At 33.8% G+C, this 24332-nt stretch overlaps 3 protein-coding genes and 1 pseudogene across 3 annotated transcripts; 1 reads left to right on the forward strand and 3 right to left on the reverse strand.

The window, feature by feature from the left end:
- Positions 1 to 3130: 3130 nt before the first annotated feature.
- Positions 3131 to 6699, reverse strand: LOC120201259 (annotated as a pseudogene).
- Positions 6700 to 8317: 1618 nt separating this feature from the next.
- LOC120201270 (alkane hydroxylase MAH1-like) lies at positions 8318 to 9884 on the reverse strand. The gene has a single exon (XM_039201911.1). It carries the CDS (start codon positions 9771 to 9773, stop codon positions 8361 to 8363), a length of 1413 nt encoding a protein of 470 aa, XP_039057842.1. The 5' UTR covers positions 9774 to 9884; the 3' UTR covers positions 8318 to 8360.
- Positions 9885 to 10878: 994 nt separating this feature from the next.
- Positions 10879 to 11674, reverse strand: LOC120201254. The gene has a single exon (XM_039201898.1). The coding sequence runs from the start codon at positions 11551 to 11553 to the stop codon at positions 11092 to 11094; it is 462 nt and encodes a 153-aa protein (XP_039057829.1). The 5' UTR covers positions 11554 to 11674; the 3' UTR covers positions 10879 to 11091.
- A 2358-nt stretch (positions 11675 to 14032) lies between these two features.
- Positions 14033 to 15548, forward strand: LOC120201271. Its single transcript, XM_039201912.1, has one exon. It carries the CDS (start codon positions 14048 to 14050, stop codon positions 15461 to 15463), a length of 1416 nt encoding a protein of 471 aa, XP_039057843.1. The 5' UTR covers positions 14033 to 14047; the 3' UTR covers positions 15464 to 15548.
- Positions 15549 to 24332: the final 8784 nt, after the last annotated feature.

Consider the following 24332-nt stretch of genomic DNA (forward strand, 5'->3'; position numbering starts at 1 on the left):
GCGTAGACCGGTGATTAAGCAAAACTCCTCCCGCCCAAAACACGTATACGCCGGTGGAAAATCAAACCATATCTCTTCATCACGACGTTGTATAGTCTCTGGTAGATCGCTAGTCATGGTTTGAAGAAACAGGTGTGTCAACATCGCATCTCCACCGGGATGTTGTACTTTCATCCATGGCCCGAAGCATGTATCCTCAAACATTTTTCTTTGTGCAGGTGAAAGCTTCGACGCAATTATTTTGGCCAGGCTGACTTTATTTCTTAAGGTCAATTGAGCCGAATAAAAGTTCTACAAAAACAATAAACATACTAAGTTAGATATACCAAAAACTACACTGTGAAGATATACCAAAAACTTAAATTTGCAACACTGTGAATTTCGTATTTGTCTTTGTTTTTTGGTTGAAGTAATGAAATTCATTCAAGTTTCAATTTGCAGAAGAAGTATAGTTTCTGAAAATGAAAATCGCAACACGAAAATGACTATCGCAACGAGAGAATCGCAACGCGAAACTAAAATCGCGTTGCGATTTTCATTTCGCGTTGCGATTCTCGGTTGATTTAATAAGCAATCTAAGTGAAATGGTTAATCTATTATTGAAATTACCAGTAAACTTATCATCAATTTCAATATGAAAAACCTAATAATAATGCAAAAAATTCAAAAAGAAAATAATTTAAAAAACTAACACTCGTTGGTTAATTTGGTTGATTTTCCATTTCTGATTGTGAGGGTGGCTCTGAGAGATGGAGATAGACGGATTTCGCCGGAGATGGGGACGGATTTCGTCGGAGATGGGTGAGAGAGTGAGAGATGGAGATGGGACTGAGTTGTGATTTTAGGTTTTAGGTTATGAGTTGCGATTACGGGATATACTGTGGACGGTTCAGTGTTCCAATATATTAATATTCGTGTTTGGAATTTAAAAATAAAATACTTGGCCAGGATACTAATGGCGCTTTGAAAATCGCATTACGATTATGTATTATCGCGTTGCGAAAGTCAGAATCGCGTTGCGAAAGTCAGTATCTCGTTGCGATTTTGTATTATCGCATTGCGATAGTAAGTATCGCATTGCGATAGTCAGTATCGCATTGCGATTTACTTATTCGCATTGCGAATTGGGAAAATCGCAACGACACTGTAGACCATCGCAACGACACTGTAGACCATCGCAACGACACTGTAGACCATCGCAACGCGATTTTCAACTATCGCAACGCGAAATGCAACGCGAATTTGCGATAATGGAGATCGCGTTGCGAATTAGCGATCGCATTGCGATTTTGTTGGTCAGTTTGGCAAATCCAGAAAAAGTTGGTTAAAATCGTATATTATATGGGATTTTTGGTCACTGAGGTTATTTTCTCTATTTTAAATTGGTTTTTAAATTTTTAAATATTTCAGTTTCATCCCTTATTATGACTATCATTTTAAATTAGTCCTTAAATTTTTGATCATTTCAATTTCATCCTCAAACAATGACCTTCATTCTAAATCGGTCCCCAAACTTTTAAAACATTCAAATATTATCCCGAACTATACTTATTTACTAATCACATCCCTTGTTAATGAAATCACTAGGCCAAGTTATATTATTATATGTTTACAAAAAAAACAAAATTTAGGTTATTATGATTGAAACTAATACATATTTGGATGAATTTGGGGATGAAATTAAAAGATTCAAAAGTGGGAGGGCTAGTTTAAAAAGAGGGCCATAGTTTAGGGATGAAATTAGAATGTTCAAAAGTTTAAGGACTTATTTAGAATGAGAGTTATAGTTTGGGATGAAATTGGAAAATTTAAAAGTTTTAGAATCAATATAAAATGAGGGTTATAGTTTAGGGACATATGATGCAACTAACTCTCATAATAATTCACTTATGTTTAGATTATTTAAATGTATAAAAAGCATAAACCAAACGATCTCGGTGGTAAAAGAATTGTTGGTGTTCCTTGAGGTTCCGAGTTCAAGCACCATGAACACCAAATGTGAGAGCCTTTAATCTCAAACAATTGAGAATTATATTTGAACAGATCATGTCTTGTACTTACCACGATTAATAAAAGCTTATTTATAATCATCATTTTTTTAATTTTGTAATATTGTCTTTCGATATAATTATAATGCCATGGCAGTACATTTGAGCAAAAGTATAGCTAGTTATAGTTTATAGTAAATTAAAATTAATCATATGATTTAGATAGATTCATTTTCTTTTTTGTATATAATTTTACTAATCCTCTATTATATTAGAATATTTTTATATCTTTTCAAAAAAAAATGACAAAAAATAAAGAAAAATGTATAATATTGATCTAACTGGAAAAAAAGTTATATATATAAATGAGCGTTTAATGAGTTGAGCAGTTTGTGAGCAAATCGAACTCGACTCGATGAAAATTTGATAAAAGTTCGACTAGAGCTCGACGTGAGACCTTAACGAGTAGAGTCAAACAAAGTCCAACTCGACTGAATAATTTTACGAACAACTCATTAATTTTTTTTATAACTTTTTAGTAGTTATCTTAAAAATTTATTAATTTACTAATAAATAATAAAAAATGATAAATAACTAATTTATTAATTTTCTAATAAATAATTAGAAAATTAAATTATCAATTAATATTTTTTTAATACAACCAACAATCAAATGCTAATTATTATTTTAATGTACTTATGGATTGTTATATTAGTGTTTATACTTTAAATTTGTTTCGTACCTATTCTGATAATTTTTTGATTAAATTTATTAATTTATGTTTATATTAAGTTTCATATAGTATTAGTAGATTTTATTTATATTTAAAAAATAAAATAAAAAAATTCAATGATCAATAAGTCAAGCAATAGATTTTCATAACGAACTCGAGTTGAGCAAAATTTTAACGAGTTTAACGAACAACGAATCGAGCAATAATTTTTCTTAATGAGCACGGGTCGAGCAAAATTTTAACGAGCTTAACGAATATCGAGTCGAGCAACAAAATTTTTTTAACGATCACAAATTAAATACTGCCCAACTCGTGATCGACTCGCTCGATAATCACCCTATATATATATTATCCCATGTTTAACGAAATTATGTCGATGAAAAATTGATCTCTTAGGTGAAACTGCACATTTAAAAAAAAGAATTTGTGTATAAAATATGATCAAATATTTTCTCATACCTTTGATGGCTAACAAACATAATTAAGTTCCAAGCACACATTTTCTCATACACCTTTGATAGCTAACGTTGAAAACCATACCTTAACGTTGAACTTGAGCAGAAGATATAAGAGGGCTCCTAAGACAGTCAGTGCAAGGTTGGGTCCTGATAGGCAGTCACCAAGTTCTCATTGAATTCTGCCATATTCGGATCATGTCGGTCCTCCCTGTCTCTCGTACTCAAAACCTGAGAGATTTTAAATCCGAGCCAAGATCACTATCGAGGATTCATGATACGATTGCGTAACTTACGAATGGCACATGGTGATACTTACCTCAGCAGGGTAAGCGATGAAATTCGGCAAGAAACGTTTCCGGCAGTACTCGTTGAAGAGAAATATGAGGATAGGGAGAGGGATAACCAAAGTGGATGCTAATGGGAGTTTCTTCAGTGTGAAGATTCCAAATGCAATGGCTTGCATAAGTAAGAGAGAATGTAATTGAATTGTGAACAACGAGCCAAAACTTCCCTGCCGTCTCATACTTTGGTGCATATACATTAATGAACTGCAAAATAAATTTGTCAAAGAATAACGCAAGTTGTCCAAAATTGGTACCAGGAACTCAAACCTACGAGCTTGTGGAGGGCTTCATATATTATAATTTTCAATCATCAACTCAAACTTCATACTTAATCATACAAAGATGCGATAATACATCTATGATATGGATATGTACGAATATAACGCAAGTACGTTTGTTATCTCCTTAATAATCTTACAAAGATACAGTCGTCTGCAATCTACTAATAAAAGTATCCTACAGTGGTAGGACCAAAGATCAACACTACGGTATTTTCTTTAGATCTATGTCAATTTATCCCGATGTAAGAAAGTCGCTTGAAATGACTTGCTTGAAGATGACAATTAGAGATCGTAGGTAAAAAATTGGAGCACGGATAGCTAACTAACCTGGTTGCGATAGATGGTATAAGCAAGACAGAGGTACACCAAGAGGAATGGCAGAAGCAATGCCGAGCCTGGCAGGAATATTCTTGGGATCAAGGAATATAGAAACCTGATATAAAACTGGTCCAGAATATACAGTTGCAAGAAATATGTTCCATATTGTGAACCAGAGCACTTTGTTACATGCACTCTTCTCAATTTCACAGTGGCATGCGTATCCTTGAATGGAGGAAAGGAACTCCATTATTGGAGGCACAATCTTGAGAAACAACCGAAGAATAAGGCTGGGAAGGTACCCTGTAACTACCTCATTGACAAATGTTCTGCAAACATAACACAGTGATCAAACTTTGTGTTACTAAGAAAATGAAAAATATGGATAAATAACATGAAAATGCTTAGGTATCATACATTTTCCACACGAACGATAATAGGATGAAATATTTATATGAAAAGCAACAAATTTATTATAATTGGCAGTTACTCTGCAATCTTCTAATTAAAAATTCCAATGATCTAGCTCTGGTTGATATTATAAACTGAAGCAACAGAAATAACACATCAAGATATGCTCAACTTCACTATTATTTATTTCTCTGAGATTTTTAATCTCCTTTATGAGAAAAGGAGAGAGATAGTTTGGTAGAATATTGGAAGAGTTTTCCATGAATTTTAAAGGCCAAAGCTTTGGCAGCAACACAAACATACATCAGTCAAAGAAGATAAACAACAGGAATGATGCTGAAATGAAATAAGCTGGAGCTTTTAGTCTACACTTACACGGTTAGAATGCTTTTCAAGAACGGAAACCAAATTTCCAACTGATTTAGGTTAGTAAGACCTTGCACAACCAGAACAGGGATAAGAAATAGAATTGTCAGGAGTACACATGCAACAACAACAACAATTTTAGAAAGCCATATTTTCATGAATGTTGATGAGAAAAAGGGCCAGTAGACATCATGTGGTTCAGGAGCTAGCTCTGTGACCCACTCTGTTGGGTTAGTCGATTGTTGCATGTGGAAGGCAACTGCTGCACCATACCTAGACTTGAAAGAGAAAAGCTGCTCGAACTTCCTTTTACATTGCACAAGAAATTATCAATAGGATGCTCCATTCACCACAAAATAATTTCAAACCAACTTAATTGCAAAGGAAAGCTTTAATTTAGAAGGCTAGACAAAAAGTTGGAAAATATAACGAACAGAAAAAAAGCAGGTATGAACACATACTTTTGCTGCCAATGAAACTTCAGATCGCTCTAATCTCATATTCTCCTCTATGTCTTCTAATTTCTTTCCATAATGATCCACCAGATCAACCTTCTTCCGAAACAACCCAACATGTCTATACTTCTGCTGACTGGATTCTGATTGCAAGTGTGTAAGCCTTTTACACATATTTTTTGCATCCTTCTGGAAGAAAAAGTAATGAAATAACAGTTAGAAATATGAAACTGAGCACCAGACCCATTTATAACAGAAGAAAAAGAAGACAGGATTCACTTTAGTACCACTAGCATACACTTAACCATACATAGAAACAAATCCACGGGCTTAAGATGAAAATATTGCTCATTTATGTTAATTGATCACACATAAAAAAAGAAATAAAAGAAGAATTAAAGAGAAAATATAAAAATGGGTAAATCAGAACTAGAAGCTTAAAGAAATGAAAACATTAAAATTAATTGCTTACAATGAGACTTCGGAGTTTACTTGATCGATGAACAACCATATGTGAAAGGTATGTAGAAGGATGGTATTCCAGGAAAAACCTTTCAACACTCTCTCACACTATTCCCAGCAGAAACAGGGATACTGCGCACCTATATTGTGAACTGATGAGGCTGAGGTTTAATTGAGTGAAAAAAAAATCAATCCTTTTTGCAGTTATATATTTAAATTCCTGCAGAAAAATCACCACTTGGTACCCAGTTCAATATACTCGCTTAAATAACTCCACATCATTTACAAGTAAATGAAAACAACGATCGATAACACCTGCTAAGTTCTTCGCATCCCTGTGTCATTGAGATAGATAATACACTGTTCAAACAAACATAAGACTTGAAATTTCATATAAATGACTAAGGACTTTCATGCAGTTGAATTCTGTTAATCGAGTTTCTTTGGTGCGTAGAACTAGAGGTGCATAATAGAGCAGATAGCAAATGAATGCAGTAACAAGATACACAGCACTAAAGTGAGCCCATAACCTGCCAAAAAAGATAAAACTATTAAGTTCCGTTTACACTTGACTAGGCCCTAATCATATGATAAAGCTAAAACCTCTCAGTTCTAACAGATGATCACCAGCTCTTAAAGACTTAAGAACATAAAACATGATCTTTCTACGACATTACTTATCTCTCTTAGGTTCCCTCAAAGGTACCACAAAACACTTTTTCTTGAGGAAGCTTAAAAGTTAATTTTTGAAGGTAGTCATCTATTTCACAACATTCAATCAATCAAGTGAAAAGCAATTTTAAACTAGAACTTACCTTTTTGAGCCTCTGCTTAGATTTGAAATGGTAAACACATCCAAAGAATTATTTGACAAATCAGCAAATCAATATCCTGAAGCTGATCCCCAGAGCAATTCAGTGGGAGAAGAACAAATATACCAATAACCCCAGCAAACAAAAATACTTTCAAACTGCGGTATCAAGAGAAAATAAACAAACACAAGGTTGAGTCAAAAAGGCACTCGATAAAACCTTACAAAAATGCTAATATAAAGAGTCTGACAACCCATATGTATAGTGATTCAAGTCATTAATTGCTTTACAGATCTTAGCTTTACTAAGCTCAGCCCAAAAGTCTAAAAGCCCAAAAATCAGCAAAGCGAGTTTCGTTTCGCCGTCGCCGAGGTTTCTTGTTGCAAAAGACAGACGGCTCGGACCGAAAGTAAAAGCCGGAAGGTGAACTACTGAAGGAAAAATCTAATAGGGAAGCCTCTGATTTGAGGTGAGAATTTCACCATTTTTAGTTTTCTTTGTCATTTTTTACCTCACTTTTGTTTTGCTTGTTCCCCTTGAGATTCCCCACCAGATTCAAGACATTTCTGCTAATTTTCTTTAGTTACTGAATTTTGTTTGCGATTTAGTTCATTTTGTGATTATTTTTAACCCAAAATCTTTGTCGTCAAAGTGGTGCGACCGCCATAGATTTGTCGTCGGCGGTGTTGTACCCGTTTATTCATGTTTACTTGAAATTCCGGCGGTGGTAATTTCTTCATTGAACTATATCTTATGGTCGGTCGAGTTTTCTTATCACAGACCGTACACAGTTTGTTTGGAATTCTGAAGGAAAACCGGGGGGAGGGGTAATGAGTAGACAAGAAAAATAAGAATAGGAAACAAAGGATGAGTTATTCAGGAACAAAAATCGATAAGTCTCTTAGATCATCGATGTAGTTTCGAGTGGTAGAAAACGGAGCATGAAGTAAAATTTTCACCAGTCTCCTCTCTATGTTCGAGCCAAGAGGGATTAACAACTGAAGTTTCAACGTGATTTCGATGAGCTTCTACTTCATCTTACCGCCAACCCTTGGCTCTTTATTTCAACGTGATTAACAAGGAGTACCAAGAAGCACTTAATCTCCTTTCTGGCCTGATTAAGGAGGTGAGAAGGTTGGATGACAAGCTACTTCTTGTGGACATAGATTTGTTGGAGAGTAAGCTTCACTTCTCTCTTCGAAACCTGCCAAAAGCCAAGGCATCTCTAACAGCGGCAAGAACAGCGGCAAATGCAATTTATGTCCCACCAGCTCAACAGGGTAATATAGATTTGCAGAGTGGAATCCTCCATGCAGAGAAGGACTACAAAACTGCTTATAGCTATTTTTTTCGAAGCATTTGAAGCTTTCAATGCTCTTGAAGACCCTCGAGCTGTATTTAGCCTCAAGTATATGCTGTTATGCAAAATAATGGTGAGGAAATATGTAATTTACCCTATTTAAAATTATAAATTTAATCTTTGTTCATCTTTTAAATTGTCTAGTATTCTTCTATGGATGTTATATTAATTTCCGGGTATAAAAATATTTTATTGTTACATAAACTTATTTAATTTTACAGTATCATAGAAAAAAAGTTAATTGGTAAAAATATAAAACATTAAATTTAGTAATTTTTTTCGAATTAAGATCAAGTAAAAGATACAAATTTAAGATCAATTTGTCACAAGCAAATAAACAATAGATAGAGATGAGCAGCATGCAAGGAATCATCAAGTCCATCTGTTATTGATTCTAGCCATGAGTCCATGCTTCATGTGGAAGACGACGCTGTTCTTCGGCTCAGCAGGGTGTTCCTTCAGAATCTGAATGTCGTAGTTATATATCATCGTTGCCGCGGTCGCCTTCATCATCGTGAAAGCTAATTCCTTCCCTAGACAAATCCTCGGCCCTGCACTGAATGCCGTAAACTGGTAATGTGGCACGCGTTTGATCTCTCCATGCTCGGTGATCCATCTCTCCGGCTTGAATTCATGGAAATCGTCTCCCCAGACTGATCTCATCCTTCCCATGGCGTGTACTGCAATCACAACAGTCGTGCCTCGCTCGATTCTATGGCCGCTCGGGAGTGTGTCTGCTTCGACAGCTGTTCTCGACAGCAGTGGTCCTGGTGGGTACAGTCTCAACGTTTCACATAGTGCTGCATGTAGGTAAACTAATTTATTCAATTCTTGCGGGCTGCTTTCAGATATTTCATCTCTGATTTTAGCTTCAACGTAAGGATGCTTGGCGACACTATAGAAGAACCAGGTGAGAACCGAACTAGTTGTGTCTTGCGTGGCAAATATGAGACTGACAACGTTGTCCCTCATGCCTTTACGTGTAGTGGCTGATCCGAAGGTCCGGTGATAAAAGGCTTGGCAATTGAAGCCATCCTCGTCTCTCTTAGAGATGCAATCTGCAAAGACATGATCAATGGTTTCCCGAGCATGTTTAAGTTTCTTTTCTTTGCCGATTCCCAGCCACCTATGTAACTTCCACAGATTATGGGGCATTGAAAAACGAGTAAATGCCGCTTCACAGAAATCTTCGAAAGCCTGGGAGATCATGTCTTTTCGAGATTCGGTGCTCAGAGAGTTGGGATTGTAGCCGATGGACATAATCCAAGCTATGTCCAGGATGTGTTTTTGGAACAAATCTTGAAGGTCGACGACTAAAGCCTGTTCGGAAATATGTCGAAGGACAGGGACGAGGCCCGTCTGTATTCTGTCCCAAACAATCTCAGTCATGGCATCATGGAATTTGTGGTGACTAAGGAAACAACGAGCAAGTTTTCTTTCATGTTCCCACTCTTCCATATCAGCACTGAAAAGGGTCTCCCCCAAAACATCCATATGCTCCCTCCATTTAGACCCTTTGGGGTAATTGGCAAAGTTTGTGCTCATCACATGGCGCACATTCGCAGGGTCACTGGTGATCAGGATTTTGGCGCCCGTGAGCCATGAATATTGATGGAAGTGAATCGTACTCTCGCTTCGTTCGAGGATTTCAGCCATTCTATCGTGAAGAGATTCTTCCAGGTTCGAAAAAAATATCGAAAAAGAGGATTTAGAAGCAAAAAAGAGGATTGTTATAGTAATAGAAGCTAAGATTGAGATGAGAATACTGCAAGTAAAGGCATCCATATTATTCTACTGTTGTATTTCAAACATGATTTTGAGCAGTATTTATACTCGGGTTTCAATGGTAAAGCTGTAAATAGACTGATAGGACATTCAATAAGGTAGCTTAACTTTTTCACGCAGTTTTAATTGAAGGTATCGGCTATTAAATAATGCTACGACGGCACGTTGCCTAACTTTTCTTATCCCAATATCCAACCTTCCCCTACACCTCCTCCCTCACCTTCACCTTAGCAGCTATTAAAATTCATTTTGTCCAAGTTTAATTCGAACTAATAGTAATATTTTCCCTTGCCATCACTCCCAAAGGTAGATTACAGATTCGAGACCAAGGGTCGAGTTTGAAAAATCAGCCTGCTTTGGCAATGTCCCATTATTGACCATGGCCCTTCTTTTAGGGCTTTCTGCATCATACTCGGATTCACAAACGTTCAATCACAGGCTTACAATGTATCCAATCCATAAAATAATAGAAGGAAACAGATAACTTACTGATGTAATAAGAGCACACTGTAGATCGTCTGTATTGCAGACAGATTCGAATGGAACGACCGAAGATTTAAGTGCTGCAATAAGCTAAACTTCAATTAGAATGCCTCATAACACGTCAGTCTGCGGATTCACACAGAAAACAACCAAAACAATTCTTTGTTATCTTTCAACTGAAGAATGGAGTAAAACATGTACCTATATAGTCAATAAAGCCTTGAGTGTTCTTGGAAAGCTATGAAAGTGTCATTGGCTATCCAGAGCATGAAGAAAGTCATATTGTTGATTCAAAACTCGAATCGAGCAGTGACTAAAATCAGTAATACCTTGAGTGTTCTTGGAAAGCCATAAAGGAGTCATTGGCTATTCAGAACACTGAAAGATTTTTCTCTTAAACAATTCATGGTGCTAAACTTGAATCAACCAGTGACTACAATCAATAAGGCCTTGGGTGTTCTTGGAAAGCTATGAGGGAGTCATTGGCTACCCAGAGCATGTCGAAAGATCGTTCTTTCAAGCAATTCAAGCCTCAAGGTGCAAAATTTGAATCAACTAGTGAATAATTAGCAACCTCAAAGATCATTCTAAAGCACTACTAGCAATATTAAAGCAATCTGAACAAACAAAGATGATTCATAGACAAAAATTGTTAGCTTTAGTGACTTATCACCAGCATTATTGTACAATTCTCGTCAATTTCCAACCTTTCCTCTCTTTAAACATTCTCTAAAAAATAAACCAGTACCCAAATAAGTATCATCCTTTGCCATCAAAATGGGCCAATTCACCACGAAAAAACACTTAAAATTTAAAACCCAAAAAAGCAGCCACCTCAATTGTTCTTCAAATCCTCCTCGGACTCCAATTGTTTTTCAGAATCTTCTACAGCTGCCTTTTCTTTTTCCAACTCCCTAAGGGCTTCTTCATGAGCTGCCTTCTCGGCTCTCAAAATCGGCTCATAGTAGCCTGGATGATCCTCCATGCATTTCTTCAAAGCAACTGTTACTTCCACGCATTTGGCGGCGATGTCGTCGGCGCCGTTCTTCTCGGCTTCATCCACGCAATTTTCCCAAGCCACGAAGCTCTCCTTGCAGCCGCCGGATTTCATGAACAAGCAAAACCCACACTCTCCTTCTTCTTCTTCTTCTTCTTCTTCTTCTTTCCCTCCTGAATTCGAGGAATCGCCGTCGGGTCGATCAGGCTCGGTGTCAACTGGCTTGTGCTCTTGGGTTGAGTGATCTGAAGGGAGTGCTGGGGTTTGAGGATCCGAGGATTCTGGGTTCGGAGAAGACATTGAAGAACTCGGTGAGCTGGAATCGGATCGAAATCGATGAGTTAAGAGCTTGTGTGAATCGCTGTTTGTTGTTGGAAGATAGCATTCGAGGCAGCTCCGCTTAAAACCTCCTAAAACCCTTCAGAAAGTTTTGTTCTTTTGACTTTTCTTATTTTATTTTAAATAATAGGCTTAATATGAGATTAAGTATCCAAACTATATCTTTTTTATCAAATAGGTGACTAAGCTATTTTTTGAATCATTTTAATATCGAATGTTACAAACGTTATCACTTTATGTGTAAGGACCGTCAAAAGTGTTAATTTCTCCTGTTAAGTGATAGTAGTCAAAATTTAGAAATTTTAAAAATTAAAATTATATATTTCTTGAAAAGAAAACACAATTTTTTTTAAATGACCCAACAACTTGGAAAACCATTTCAACCCCTAAACTCACGTCACATGCCGCCCTTTACCGTCGATGAAGCTCCACCTGACCTCACCTCCCCTGGCGACCAAAACCCTTTATGAAATCGTGATCGATCAAAGACCGTTCGATGAATCTATGTTTTATACCCTACAAACCCTAAGATTAAAATCACGATCTCACGCGATTTTGACAGCCAATCGACGACAACTACAGTGGCGTATGGCCAAGAGAATGACAGAGACTATATTGGCGGTAGTGGTCGTAGTCGGAAAGGATGATAGCGGTGAGGTAAGATTAGGATTTGAAGATTTTAGGGATTTTGGGCTATTTTATAATTAAAGAGAAATTAATTTTTTTAAAATATAATAATATTTTTAATATATTTAAAAAAAATCAAAATAACCAGATAGAGATTGTGACACATGTCACTGAACAGAGAAAATTAACGATATTGACTTCCCGAGTACCTCAAATGAAAACGTTTGTAACGTTAGACACTTGGATGAGTAAAAAATAATTTAGCTACATATTCGAGAAAAATGATATTGTCTAGACACTTATTTTGGTATTAAGCATAAAAAAAATATAAAAACAAGACGGACTATTCTACTTGAAATTGGGCTGGTCAACCCAAATTTGTCCGGGCCATATCGTAGATCATTATTTTTTGTTTAAATATGTAAGTGTCACCCCTTTCAAACTTTTAAACTTAGTCCATATACTTTAATTTTGTTATATTTAGTTATTCCTCTATTATATTTGATATACAGATCTTGATCTCTCATAACTTTTGTTTACTTAGAGGGTTTCTAGTGAGGATATACTGAAATAGAAGCTTCACCCACAACTGTATATAGCGTGGGGGTTCAAGTTTTTCTTTTTGATTGACACGTAGATTGCTCATAGTATCAAATGATTTGATATTGATGGTTTATTATAATTTGAACAAAAAGTCGTAATTGACGATAGTTGGTCGATGTCAATAAATTCTATCTCCATGAAAAGTAGAGAAAAGGAGAACAATGGTGAGATGGTTTCATTGAGACCACAATTGTCTCTCGATTGTTCAAGAGCTTTTATAGTGGGTTTTAGTGTATGTGTTAGCTAGTTGTAGGGTCATAATGACAACTCATAGGTTAGCAATCTATATAGAAATGATCAGTTGACGATAGATTTAGTTCTAGTATATCAGGTGAACATGTCATATGTCAGGTCAATTAGCCATAATTTCTTAAAGAATGTTAAATATTCGAGACTCTTCTTTTAAGAAGTTCTCTATATCTTTCAGAGTTTCGAAGTATCAGATATTTAAATATATTTTAAATTGCTCTGATAATTATGATTTATGAAGTACGAAAATGATATATACATCACATTTTTGGAACATAAATCTTTTTTTTTTTGTAGTTTTTAATGTTCAAATACGTGAAGGGTTATATTTCAGCATAGGGGAGAAGTTGATGTTAGAGGATTCGTTGTGAATCCATCAACAAACTCCAAAGTGAAAGCTGTTTTGATGACGACTCTGGTTCATGGGTACTATGAGAACATGAGGAACATTTATCGGGAGCACCCTACGATGAGTTGATGACCGGTGAAATAATCGGGTTCATCAGCCAAGTCACGAAGATCAGCAACAGAGTGACAAGCCATTGCACAACATGAAGGCATTGGCAGAAATGTATTCGCTGAGCTTCACGGATGTATTAGTCACAAGTGCTTGGTCGACATTAGGGTATGCAGCTCAGGGTCTTGGAGGTTTGATTATTGAGCATCGACTTTACTTTTGTAACTTTAAAATGAAGATTTGGCTCAAAACCCTAAGCATACGTTTCTTTAGGACGAGGTAAGTAATCTCCCCTTTACATCTCATGGGTCTAAAAGATCAACAAACTTTCGCTGTTCATGTTTGGGAAGTGCCTTTACCTTTGGACATTAGTTGGGTTCCCTGATATTTTTAAGACCGAACACCTAAGGCTTCCATGTTCTGTCTCTTTCCAGAGGTTAGCTCAACGTGTCGCGGTGTGACTGGTTGAAAATCCAACAAGGCCACACCCCTACCTAATCTTTTAACAACTCTCCAGCCATGGAAGCTGTATCAGCTGCTTCTAAATCAGCAGCGATGAAAGCCATTAACTTCCCTTCAACTCCCACCGTCCCGATTATAGCTTTTTCCACTACCTCGGCCTCACCATGGTCACAGGTCAAACTCAACATGCTCACCCGTCATGCTCCAAATCCAAACACCAGATTCGGTTCGCTCTGTCTCAGTCGTTGTTCCACAAAACCAAACATCGAAACTGACCAAAACTCAACTTTCGAACCCAATCCCAATCTAAACACTGAAAACCCATCAAAAGTTGTTTCGGATGAAGCAATTTCCTCTTCTTCTTCTTCAACGCCCTCTTCTTCTCTTTCTAGAGGTTTGGTGCTTGATTTGGATCCTGTTGGTTGTTGGGACTGCAAAGAAATCGGTTCACCGGTGGTGAAAAGATTCATCAGCGATGAGGAAGAAAGATGGTATATGTGGTACCATGGGGTTTCCACCCAAGGCTCAGATTCCATAGGATTAGCGGTTTCGAGCAACGGGGTTCACTGGGAGAGAGGGAAAGGTGGAGTGAAATCAAGTGCAGATGTGGGTCTGGTCATGAGTTGTGGCAATGATTGGTGGGCTTTTGATACACAGAGCATTAGGCCTGGTGAAGTAGTCATCATGTCTAGTGCTAAAGTGAGAGCCTCGAGCGCTGTCTACTGGCTTTACTACACAGGCTACAGCGCCGAGAAGGTGGATATTTCAGGGTTTAATTTGCAGAACCCTGAAACATTGAGTGTCGAAAGTGGAAACATCTTGAGGTCTTTACCAGGCTTGGCAATCAGTCAAGATGGAAGACATTGGGCTAGAATTGAAGGGGAACATCACAGCGGGGCATTGTTTGATGTAGGTTCCGAGGGAGACTGGGATTCATTGTTCATCTCATCACCACAAGTTGTTTTCCATGGAAACGGCGATCTAAGAATGTACTATCACTCATTCGATGTCGAAAATCGGGCCTTTTCCATTGGCATTGCAAGGTCTAGAGACGGGATGAAATGGATAAAGCTGGGGAAAATACTGGGTGGAGGCAAAAAGGGCTGCTTTGATGAACTTGGAGCAATGAATTCCTATGTGGTGAAGAACAAGAGAGATGGAAACTACGTAATGGCATACGAAGGCGTCGGCGCAGACGGAGGCCGTGCCATAGGGCTGGCGGTGTCGGCCGACGGATTGAAAGATTGGAGAAGGGTTGAAGATGAGGCAGTGCTGAAGGGGGCAATAATGGAGGATGGATGGGATAGTAAGGGGGTTGGATCACCATGTTTGGTGGAAATGGACGGTGATGTTGATGAATGGAGATTGTATTTCAGGGGAGTTGGCAATGGTGGGCGATGTGGGATTGGGATGGCCGTCTCTGATGGAAGTGATATTACTAGGTTTAGAAGATGGAAAGGATTTCAAGTATAAAGTTGAATTTCAATGCTGTAGTGTTCTTGTTGTCCATCTTTGTCCTAATTTTCATGTGATAATGTAGTAAGAATTTGTTTGATAATGTATTCAAACTTTATGTGTGTTATTAATTATAGAGTAGTATATGTTATAAAGATTTTAAATCATTTAATAATAAATATGCTTAAATATATCTATTTTTGCATATGTTGGTATTCGAACTTAGGACCTATAAGAACGATAAACATCCCTTTAGCCACTTAGATAATTTGGTTTAAGAAATACTTTTGTCCTTATAGGAAATTCAATTTATCATTTTTGTCTTTATGATTTTTCACATCAATTTAGTTCTCGAAGTTGTTTGATTGTATAATCTTAAAATCTAACCTAACTTAAAACTTTAATCTATAAACCTTAACTTAAAACTCTAAATCATAATAAATATTGATATAATTAAATAATTTTGAGTGCTAAATTAATACGAAAATACTATAAGGGCAAACATGATAAATTAAGTTTACTGTAGGAATAAAAATAGCCTTTAAGCCTTATATTTTCAGCTCATCGTTATTGATTATTCATAACCTATCATCAACTGTCATTTATGGTAAAATTGATATTAAAATATTCATATTTCATTCTTAAAATTGATATTTCACGAAATTCATCTATATTCGATAAAATATTATCTGAAGATTTGAAGTTTTAATACTAAAATATTTTTTTGATATTTTATGATAAAATTAATTTTGAGATATGTTGTTTGTATTATCGAATTTTTTCATTATATATATATATATTCTTTTGTAAATTTAACGATGAAAAGAAAAACAAAATTTAAGACTGATCATTTATTCATTACAATGCCCAACCCAAATTTACGTTCCCCGATACTTTGGGATGGCAAGATGCCGAGTTCGAGACGGGTATTGGTCCTCCCATCCTAGTTTCCATTTAAAAGCCCGTACCTGTTCCTACTAAAAAAATCGCGGGGATTTAAACGGGATCTCCATCGAATAATCGGAGGAAACTGTGGGGAAACAAGTATCCTCGTTTAGCATAAATGGTTATTTAAACAAGTATCAGGTCGGATATATATATTTAAATTAAATATATAAATATTATATATATATTTTTAATTTAAATTAAATTTATTAATATTATATATATAATAATTATTTTTAATATTTATCAGGGCGGGTAATCGAGGCGGGGATTACCAAACCCGTCCTCGTCTCCGTTTAGCATAAACGATTTTTCTCTGTCTCCGTCCCCGTTTATAATCCCAAACCGACCCATTTAATTCGATTTTCAATTTTTCCCGTCGGATTCGAGTTTTTTTTTTTCATCCCTGATACTTGGCAGTTGGCACATAAGATAGAGATTTAATAATAGGTAAAATACACTACATCCCAAAACTACAATCAAATAATATATTTTTGCTACTAAACTTTTAAAAGTCGTAAAATAATCATTAAATTTCTCCATTTTTTAGTAAATGATCATACAAAATTATAAAAGTTATCATTAAATTTATCAAATTGTTATAAAATGATAACTATATTTTATCACACTATTAAAAAATAATTATTATATTTACACTACTTTCAGAAAATGATCATTAAATTTATCAAAACTTCACAAAAAGAATATTAAATTTATCAAATTTTATGATCATAAAAATGTTACAGTGATCAATTTAGTGATCAATTTTTTATTTTTAAAGGTTCAATGACCAAAAAGATCGATTGAGCATAATTTAATAATCTCTTGTGTACTTTACCCTTTAATGATTAAGGGTCATGGCCTAGTTAACGGGACAATTTCACTTTTAGTCCCTTAAAAAATAATAATTAAATTTTATCATTGTTAATCACTTAAGTCAAATAAAATATTATTTTTAACCCCCTCCTAAGGGTTAACAATTCAATCGAAGACACTCTAGTATTCAAAATTTCAGTCTTGAAATTCGGAATTTATAATATATCACGGCTCTCAAAGTCTAGAAATTATTTGATGGATCTGATTCATCACGTCATCTATGGTTCTAATCAATAAGATTCATCCATTTAAAAGTAACTTTCAAATAATCACCCACTCCTTATTTACACGTAAGAAAGAGGTGAAGATTCATCTTGAAAAAATGAGAAAAAAAGATTTTTATTGGTTGAGGCACATATGACGTGGTGAATCGGGTCTATCTAATAATTTTTCCTCGAAGTCTTTGCATTTTATATTTATACAAAGTTTTAAGCACAGACAAAAGTAAGGTTTCATGACGGGAGTTCAAACTTAGGAATTTATATCGTAAATTTAGGGGTACAAAGTTATAAAATTCTAGAGGTATGAAATTCGATTGTCAAATAGGAATACAAAAAAATACCTAAATTGTGTAAGAATTTAAAATTTGCAAGGGTGCGACTGCATCCCCAACACCCCTCGATCCATCATTGATTTAAAAAAAAAATCTATATTATATGTTATACCTCCGGATCTCTAAAAACTACAAGCTCTCAATAAGTTGAGAGACTTAAGCATATCACTTTGATTATCAAAGCCTCCAAAGAACTTGGCTCCTTTGAACATATACCTTCGAGCTAGCTATAATATATAGACAATACCTTTATCAGACTTATGTGATTTGTTAGAACAGAATCTGAAATCTGACAATTATATCTATCTAAGTTGTTGACCTATAAATAGTTATTATGATTTCACAATTAACATACACTAACGACGATTGTTATAACACTACAACAAATTTTCTTATTTGTGGCATCTAGGTTATTGTCACTAAAACTTCAATTTACGTCACTAGATATATTTTGTGACGTAAAAGTCAATGTCACGACGATCGTCACCCTAGGTATGTCACTAAATGTCAAAAGTGACGATGTATGTTATCGTCATGTATTATTAAATATATAGTGACACTAATGGATAACGTCACAGTTTAATTTGCATTCAGTGACAATTACTTTTGTCACCAAATGATGTATATTTTCATCATTAATAAATCATATCGTCACCAATAACACAATAATTTCATTGTATACATGACGAAAAGAAAATTTTCACATTGTTAGTAACGTAGTATATCGTCACCAAATAGTAGCATGGATGCCATTTATATATAACGTCACTATATAATTAATATTCAATGACAACTAATTATGTCACTAAATTATGTAAAATTTCGTTATTGATGATTTATATCGTCACGGATAATACATTAAAATCAACTTATATGTGACGAAAGAGATATTGTCACATTTTTAGCGACATAATATAAATGTTACCTAATAATATTATGAATGACGTTTATGCATAACGTCATTTTATAATTTATATTCTATGACAGTTGGTTACGTCACTAAATTAAATAAGATTTCGTTATTGATAATTTATATTGTCACAATTAATGCATTAAAATCAACTTATATGTGACGAAATAGATATTGTAGCAAAACACAAATAATTTATATTCTATGACATTTTAATGATAATATTTATTAAAATAAAATTATTTATACAAATCTAAATAAAAAATAAAATAGTTCACTTATTACAAAATAATAAGATTTAAACAAATATTTCACTAAATACATAATAATTTTATTTCTATAAATATAAAAATGTTTAAATGTTTACAGAAAATAAAAATAATATGACTTGTGGAATATTTCGTTGTAGCAATCTCAATCCAAACCTTGAGTCGGTTGTGATTCTGTTGATGTTGAATTCGTGGTATCATTTGAAGCTACAAATTAAAATAATCAACATTAGTTACTACTATTAATATTATATAATAATTTTATTTGATTAACTATATTGTTTACCTGAAAATTGAAGTGATGGCACTTGAATTCCAACAGCTAACAAAGCAGATCTCATAGCTTCCATTTGAGTTTGAATCAATTCAAAATTGAAGTGATGACACTTTTTGAGTTTCATTTTCTTGTGTTTGAATCATTTTACGAGATACTTTGTCTCGTTCCATCCTAAAACATATAAAAAACTATTATAAATACTTTCACCAGCTTTTGCAATCAATTGCTCTTAGATATTAGAGGGAACCGCAAAGGCGCATTAAACCACAACCAAAATCATCAATTATTATAGCACAACTGCTCTCCACTGGCAGAGCATTCTACAACTTAATCATAAACACAACAGTTCGATTACACTGAGAGAATGATTCATTTACAATCTAACTACATTGATAATTATGCTAAATTGCAGAATTTTGCAAATTTACACTGAAATGATGCTAATAACAATATTTTCAATTAGTTTAAACGGAAATGTAAATAAATTAACATAAACAAAAAGAAGGATATAAATTCAGAATTCACAAACACATGCACCTAAAGGAAGCATAAAAACATTGCAGAGTTTGAGAATACCTTGTGAAGGTGAAATTTTACATCAGCAACGTTTATTTATTAAATCGAAGTTTAAGTCTGCAGCAGTTATGGCTAGCCTATGGGAAAACAGTGGGAAAGATTTAAAAATTCTTTTGGTAAAATAAGTAATGTTTTTCCTTTTGAAGTTACAAGTAATAACTACAACAGGAATCAATCATGACAATGTACAGTTAGATTGATGATAGGAACATATATACATACCTAAACCAGAATGAATCTGGATAATGCCCATAGATGGTGGGACTTAAACTCTATAATGAATTTGGAATTGAACCCATAGTATTTAAGCATGGTAGGACTTGAACCTAGGATGTCAAGGTTTCCAGATATTCAACCTTCCCATTAAGCCAATGCCTCACCGGCAGATAATTTACTGCAATGCATTCATATTATTAGAACATCTAATACACCTCGGTTAATACACATTGTCTTTGGTATATTACATGGTGAAATCAAGCCGCTCTATATATAGCCTCAAATTTAGTCTATCACAATCGAGCCAAACACATTGAGATTGATTGTTACTTTAGTCGTGATAAAATCCTAAACAACTCAATCCACTAGTTATGTAAATACATGAGCACACAGCTTATTAATTCGTCCACCAAGACACTAAATGAAAATCGAGTTTATTTATGTAACAAGCCAAGTATAATTCATATTTATGCCCCCCAACTTGAGGGGGAGTTTTCGATTATAATGATGGCATATAGGAAAATTAGCATAATCTTATGCCAATTATAACGACGGAGACCACTCAATGAGTTCATGTAAATAGTATATATAGTCTAGGCTTCTATATGAATAAATCATATTTTCTCCCATCTTCTATGTCTCTTAACATAAAGAGAAAGAAAGAGATCTCATTATTCATTCAATTATGGATTGAACCAAACTAATTAAATTAACACCTAATATATAATTTACATAAGGAATTAAATATATACACATTGAAACGCACTTGAATTTGATTAATATAGCTCGACACTTGGTTTATAAATCCTCGATGTTTCTCCGGCCTTGTCGCTTCATGAGAAATACAGCTCGGGGATGGGGATATTTCCAACTTTTATTACACCTTTCAATGGAATTCAATCAAAGAAAAGTTCCCATGAAATTCAAGTCAGAACCAAGTCCAAATAAACAATGGGAAATGGGACTGGGCAGCAGTGGTAGCCCCTGCAATGCTACAAGTTTGTTTGCAAATGCGAGCAAACGAGGGCATTGCAAGGGACTCAAGCAAAAGAAACTACTGCAGGAACAGCTTCGATAAAGCAAGCCAAATAGCAAAGAATATATGAAACACATAATTTTCACATTGATCACAGTCTACTAATCTTTGTTATATTGACATACTAATCATGTGAAAGGATTAAGGGCCAAAACACAGGTCTGTAGCATAATAGCAAGGCAGTTTCCCCTGCCAAAAGTCTTACGCTTTCCAGCTACCCAAAGAGCGGCATCCTTTTTAGGGGTCGGCCCATGACGACAACTATATATACTCGAGAAAGAGCGAACATGTTCTGAATAGCTACGAGATCGAATAGTTCTGATTTGCAATGCTAGTTTGGTTTTTCCCAAGGAAATCACCAAACAAGAATATAAAGAAGTAAAACAGTCATGATGCAGGAAATCTAATCAGAAAACATGTAATAATTGCAGGAAAGAGCAATGCATTGCTAAGTTCACCATGTAATATACCAAAGACTATAAACGCAATATCCATCCATAGATTCATAGACAATATCAAAAAAGAAACAGAAAATAAATTACCTAGTTGGATCCATAGATTTAGCAAGGTTAATACACCTCGGTATTTTTCTCCCCTTGTTGAATTCCCATCCTACAACATTGGGCACACATTGTCTTTCTCTCCCTCCTAAAGAGACATTGTAGGTCAAGAAAGATAGTGTAGAATGAATTCATATTATTAGAACAGCTAAAAATTGATCCAAAAAATAAGCTATTACCCAAAATTTGTGCCACTCTACCTGGTTGAACAGAAATCAAACAAGTGACAAATTCAAATCAACAAAACCTCGATTCTCTCTATAACACAAAAAGCGAACAGTTTTCAGATTCCATCTGGAAGAAATAAGTGCAAGGAAGTTGCGGTGAGGCCAGCCAGGATTGTTCGGTAGATGACATGGGTCATAAAAAATAATTATAAAATTAATAAAACTATAAAGCAATATTATGAAAATCAAATACACAGATGCTTTTATAAAATATAGAAAATTAATAAAACTATAAAGCAATATTATGAAAATTAATATAAAATATAGAAAAGAATTTTCTTATTTCACCTACTTATTTAGGATAGTATTCTTAACCCTAAAGGAAATCAAATACACAGATGCTTTTATAAAATGAAAATCAATGAATAAGGAAATCAATAATGATTCATTATGAACGAGAAAAATCCTGCTATGAATAAGGAATATTCAATTTTATTAGAGAGAAGGTAAATTTTATTTGGAGGGAAGTTGAAAAATTACCTCCGATATATCTAAACATAATTATTAAAAATTAGAAAAATATAGAAATTTTAGATAAATTAAAAATAATTTAAAATAGTTATTAAAAATAAGGAATATTCAATTTAAATAATTATTAATTTAGATAAATATATTTATTTATATGTATTTTTAAAAGAAAATGTCTTTTAATATATATTAAATAATTTTTGAATATATTTTAAAGAATTTATTTTTGGATTGAATATTAAAGATTTTTTTTATTATTAAAAAAAGTTGCAATTCCTAAACTTAAAAAAAATAATGGGTTCATGTGTAAAGCTTCTCCAAACAGAATAAGCAAGCTAACTTCAAAATTAGCAATCCCTAATTCCTATTTCATCATGTAAGTCACCTCTCTCACAATACCATTCTAATTATTAGTTTTTTTTATATATAAAAGAGTAATATTTTATATTTTAAAATTATTGATGTTATATGTATCTAAATATACTAAAATTTTATGGGTATTTCTATGATCAAGTATAAATATCTATTTTTTTCTAAACACTTCGATGCAACATCATAGAAATTATAGAAGTATAATAATATATAAAAAACATCTGGTCATTTCTTTTTTACGATTTATTATTTTATTTTTTACTCTAAAAAAACTTTGAATGTGAGATAATCTAATATAGAATAATGTCAATAAAATAAAAACACAAAAAAATCTATAAATTGTATTATTTAAAAAGGTTGTTAAATTATATCTATCTAAGTTGTTGACCTATAAATAGTTATTATGATTTCACAATTAACATACACTAACGACGATTGTTATAACACTACAACAAATTTTCTTATTTGTGGCATCTAGGTTATTGTCACTAAAACTTCAATTTACGTCACTAGATATATTTTGTGACGTAAAAGTCAATGTCACGACGATCGTCACCCTAGGTATGTCACTAAATGTCAAAAGTGACGATGTATGTTATCGTCATGTATTATTAAATATATAGTGACACTAATGGATAACGTCACAGTTTAATTTGCATTCAGTGACAATTACTTTTGTCACCAAATGATGTATATTTTCATCATTAATAAATCATATCGTCACCAATAACACAATAATTTCATTGTATACATGACGAAAAGAAAATTTTCACATTGTTAGTAACGTAGTATATCGTCACCAAATAGTAGCATGGATGCCATTTATATATAACGTCACTATATAATTAATATTCAATGACAACTAATTATGTCACTAAATTATGTAAAATTTCGTTATTGATGATTTATATCGTCACGGATAATACATTAAAATCAACTTATATGTGACGAAAGAGATATTGTCACATTTTTAGCGACATAATATAAATGTTACCTAATAATATTATGAATGACGTTTATGCATAACGTCATTTTATAATTTATATTCTATGACAGTTGGTTACGTCACTAAATTAAATAAGATTTCGTTATTGATAATTTATATTGTCACAATTAATGCATTAAAATCAACTTATATGTGACGAAATAGATATTGTAGCAAAACACAAATAATTTATATTCTATGACATTTTAATGATAATATTTATTAAAATAAAATTATTTATACAAATCTAAATAAAAAATAAAATAGTTCACTTATTACAAAATAATAAGATTTAAACAAATATTTCACTAAATACATAATAATTTCATTTCTATAAATATAAAAATGTTTAAATGTTTACAGAAAATAAAAATAATATGACTTGTGGAATATTTCGTTGTAGCAATCTCAATCCAAACCTTGAGTCGGTTGTGATTCTGTTGATGTTGAATTCGTGGTATCATTTGAAGCTACAAATTAAAATAATCAACATTAGTTACTACTATTAATATTATATAATAATTTTATTTGATTAACTATATTGTTTACCTGAAAATTGAAGTGATGGCACTTGAATTCCAACGGCTAACAAAGAAGATCTCATAGCTTCCATTTGA

The sequence above is a fragment of the Hibiscus syriacus genome, unplaced genomic scaffold (genome assembly GCF_006381635.1).
Source record: "Hibiscus syriacus cultivar Baekdansim isolate YM2019G1 unplaced genomic scaffold, ASM638163v2 tig00007099_pilon, whole genome shotgun sequence".
NCBI classification, from domain to species: domain Eukaryota; kingdom Viridiplantae; phylum Streptophyta; class Magnoliopsida; order Malvales; family Malvaceae; genus Hibiscus; species Hibiscus syriacus.

Excerpts from the sequence above, each read along its gene's own strand:
- LOC120201271 (XM_039201912.1), top strand. The coding sequence starts at position 14,048 with ATGGAAGCTGTATCAGCTGCTTCTAAATCAGCAGCGATGAAAGCCATT.
- LOC120201254 (XM_039201898.1), bottom strand. The coding sequence starts at position 11,553 with ATGTCTTCTCCGAACCCAGAATCCTCGGATCCTCAAACCCCAGCACTC.
- LOC120201270 (XM_039201911.1), bottom strand. The coding sequence starts at position 9,773 with ATGGATGCCTTTACTTGCAGTATTCTCATCTCAATCTTAGCTTCTATT.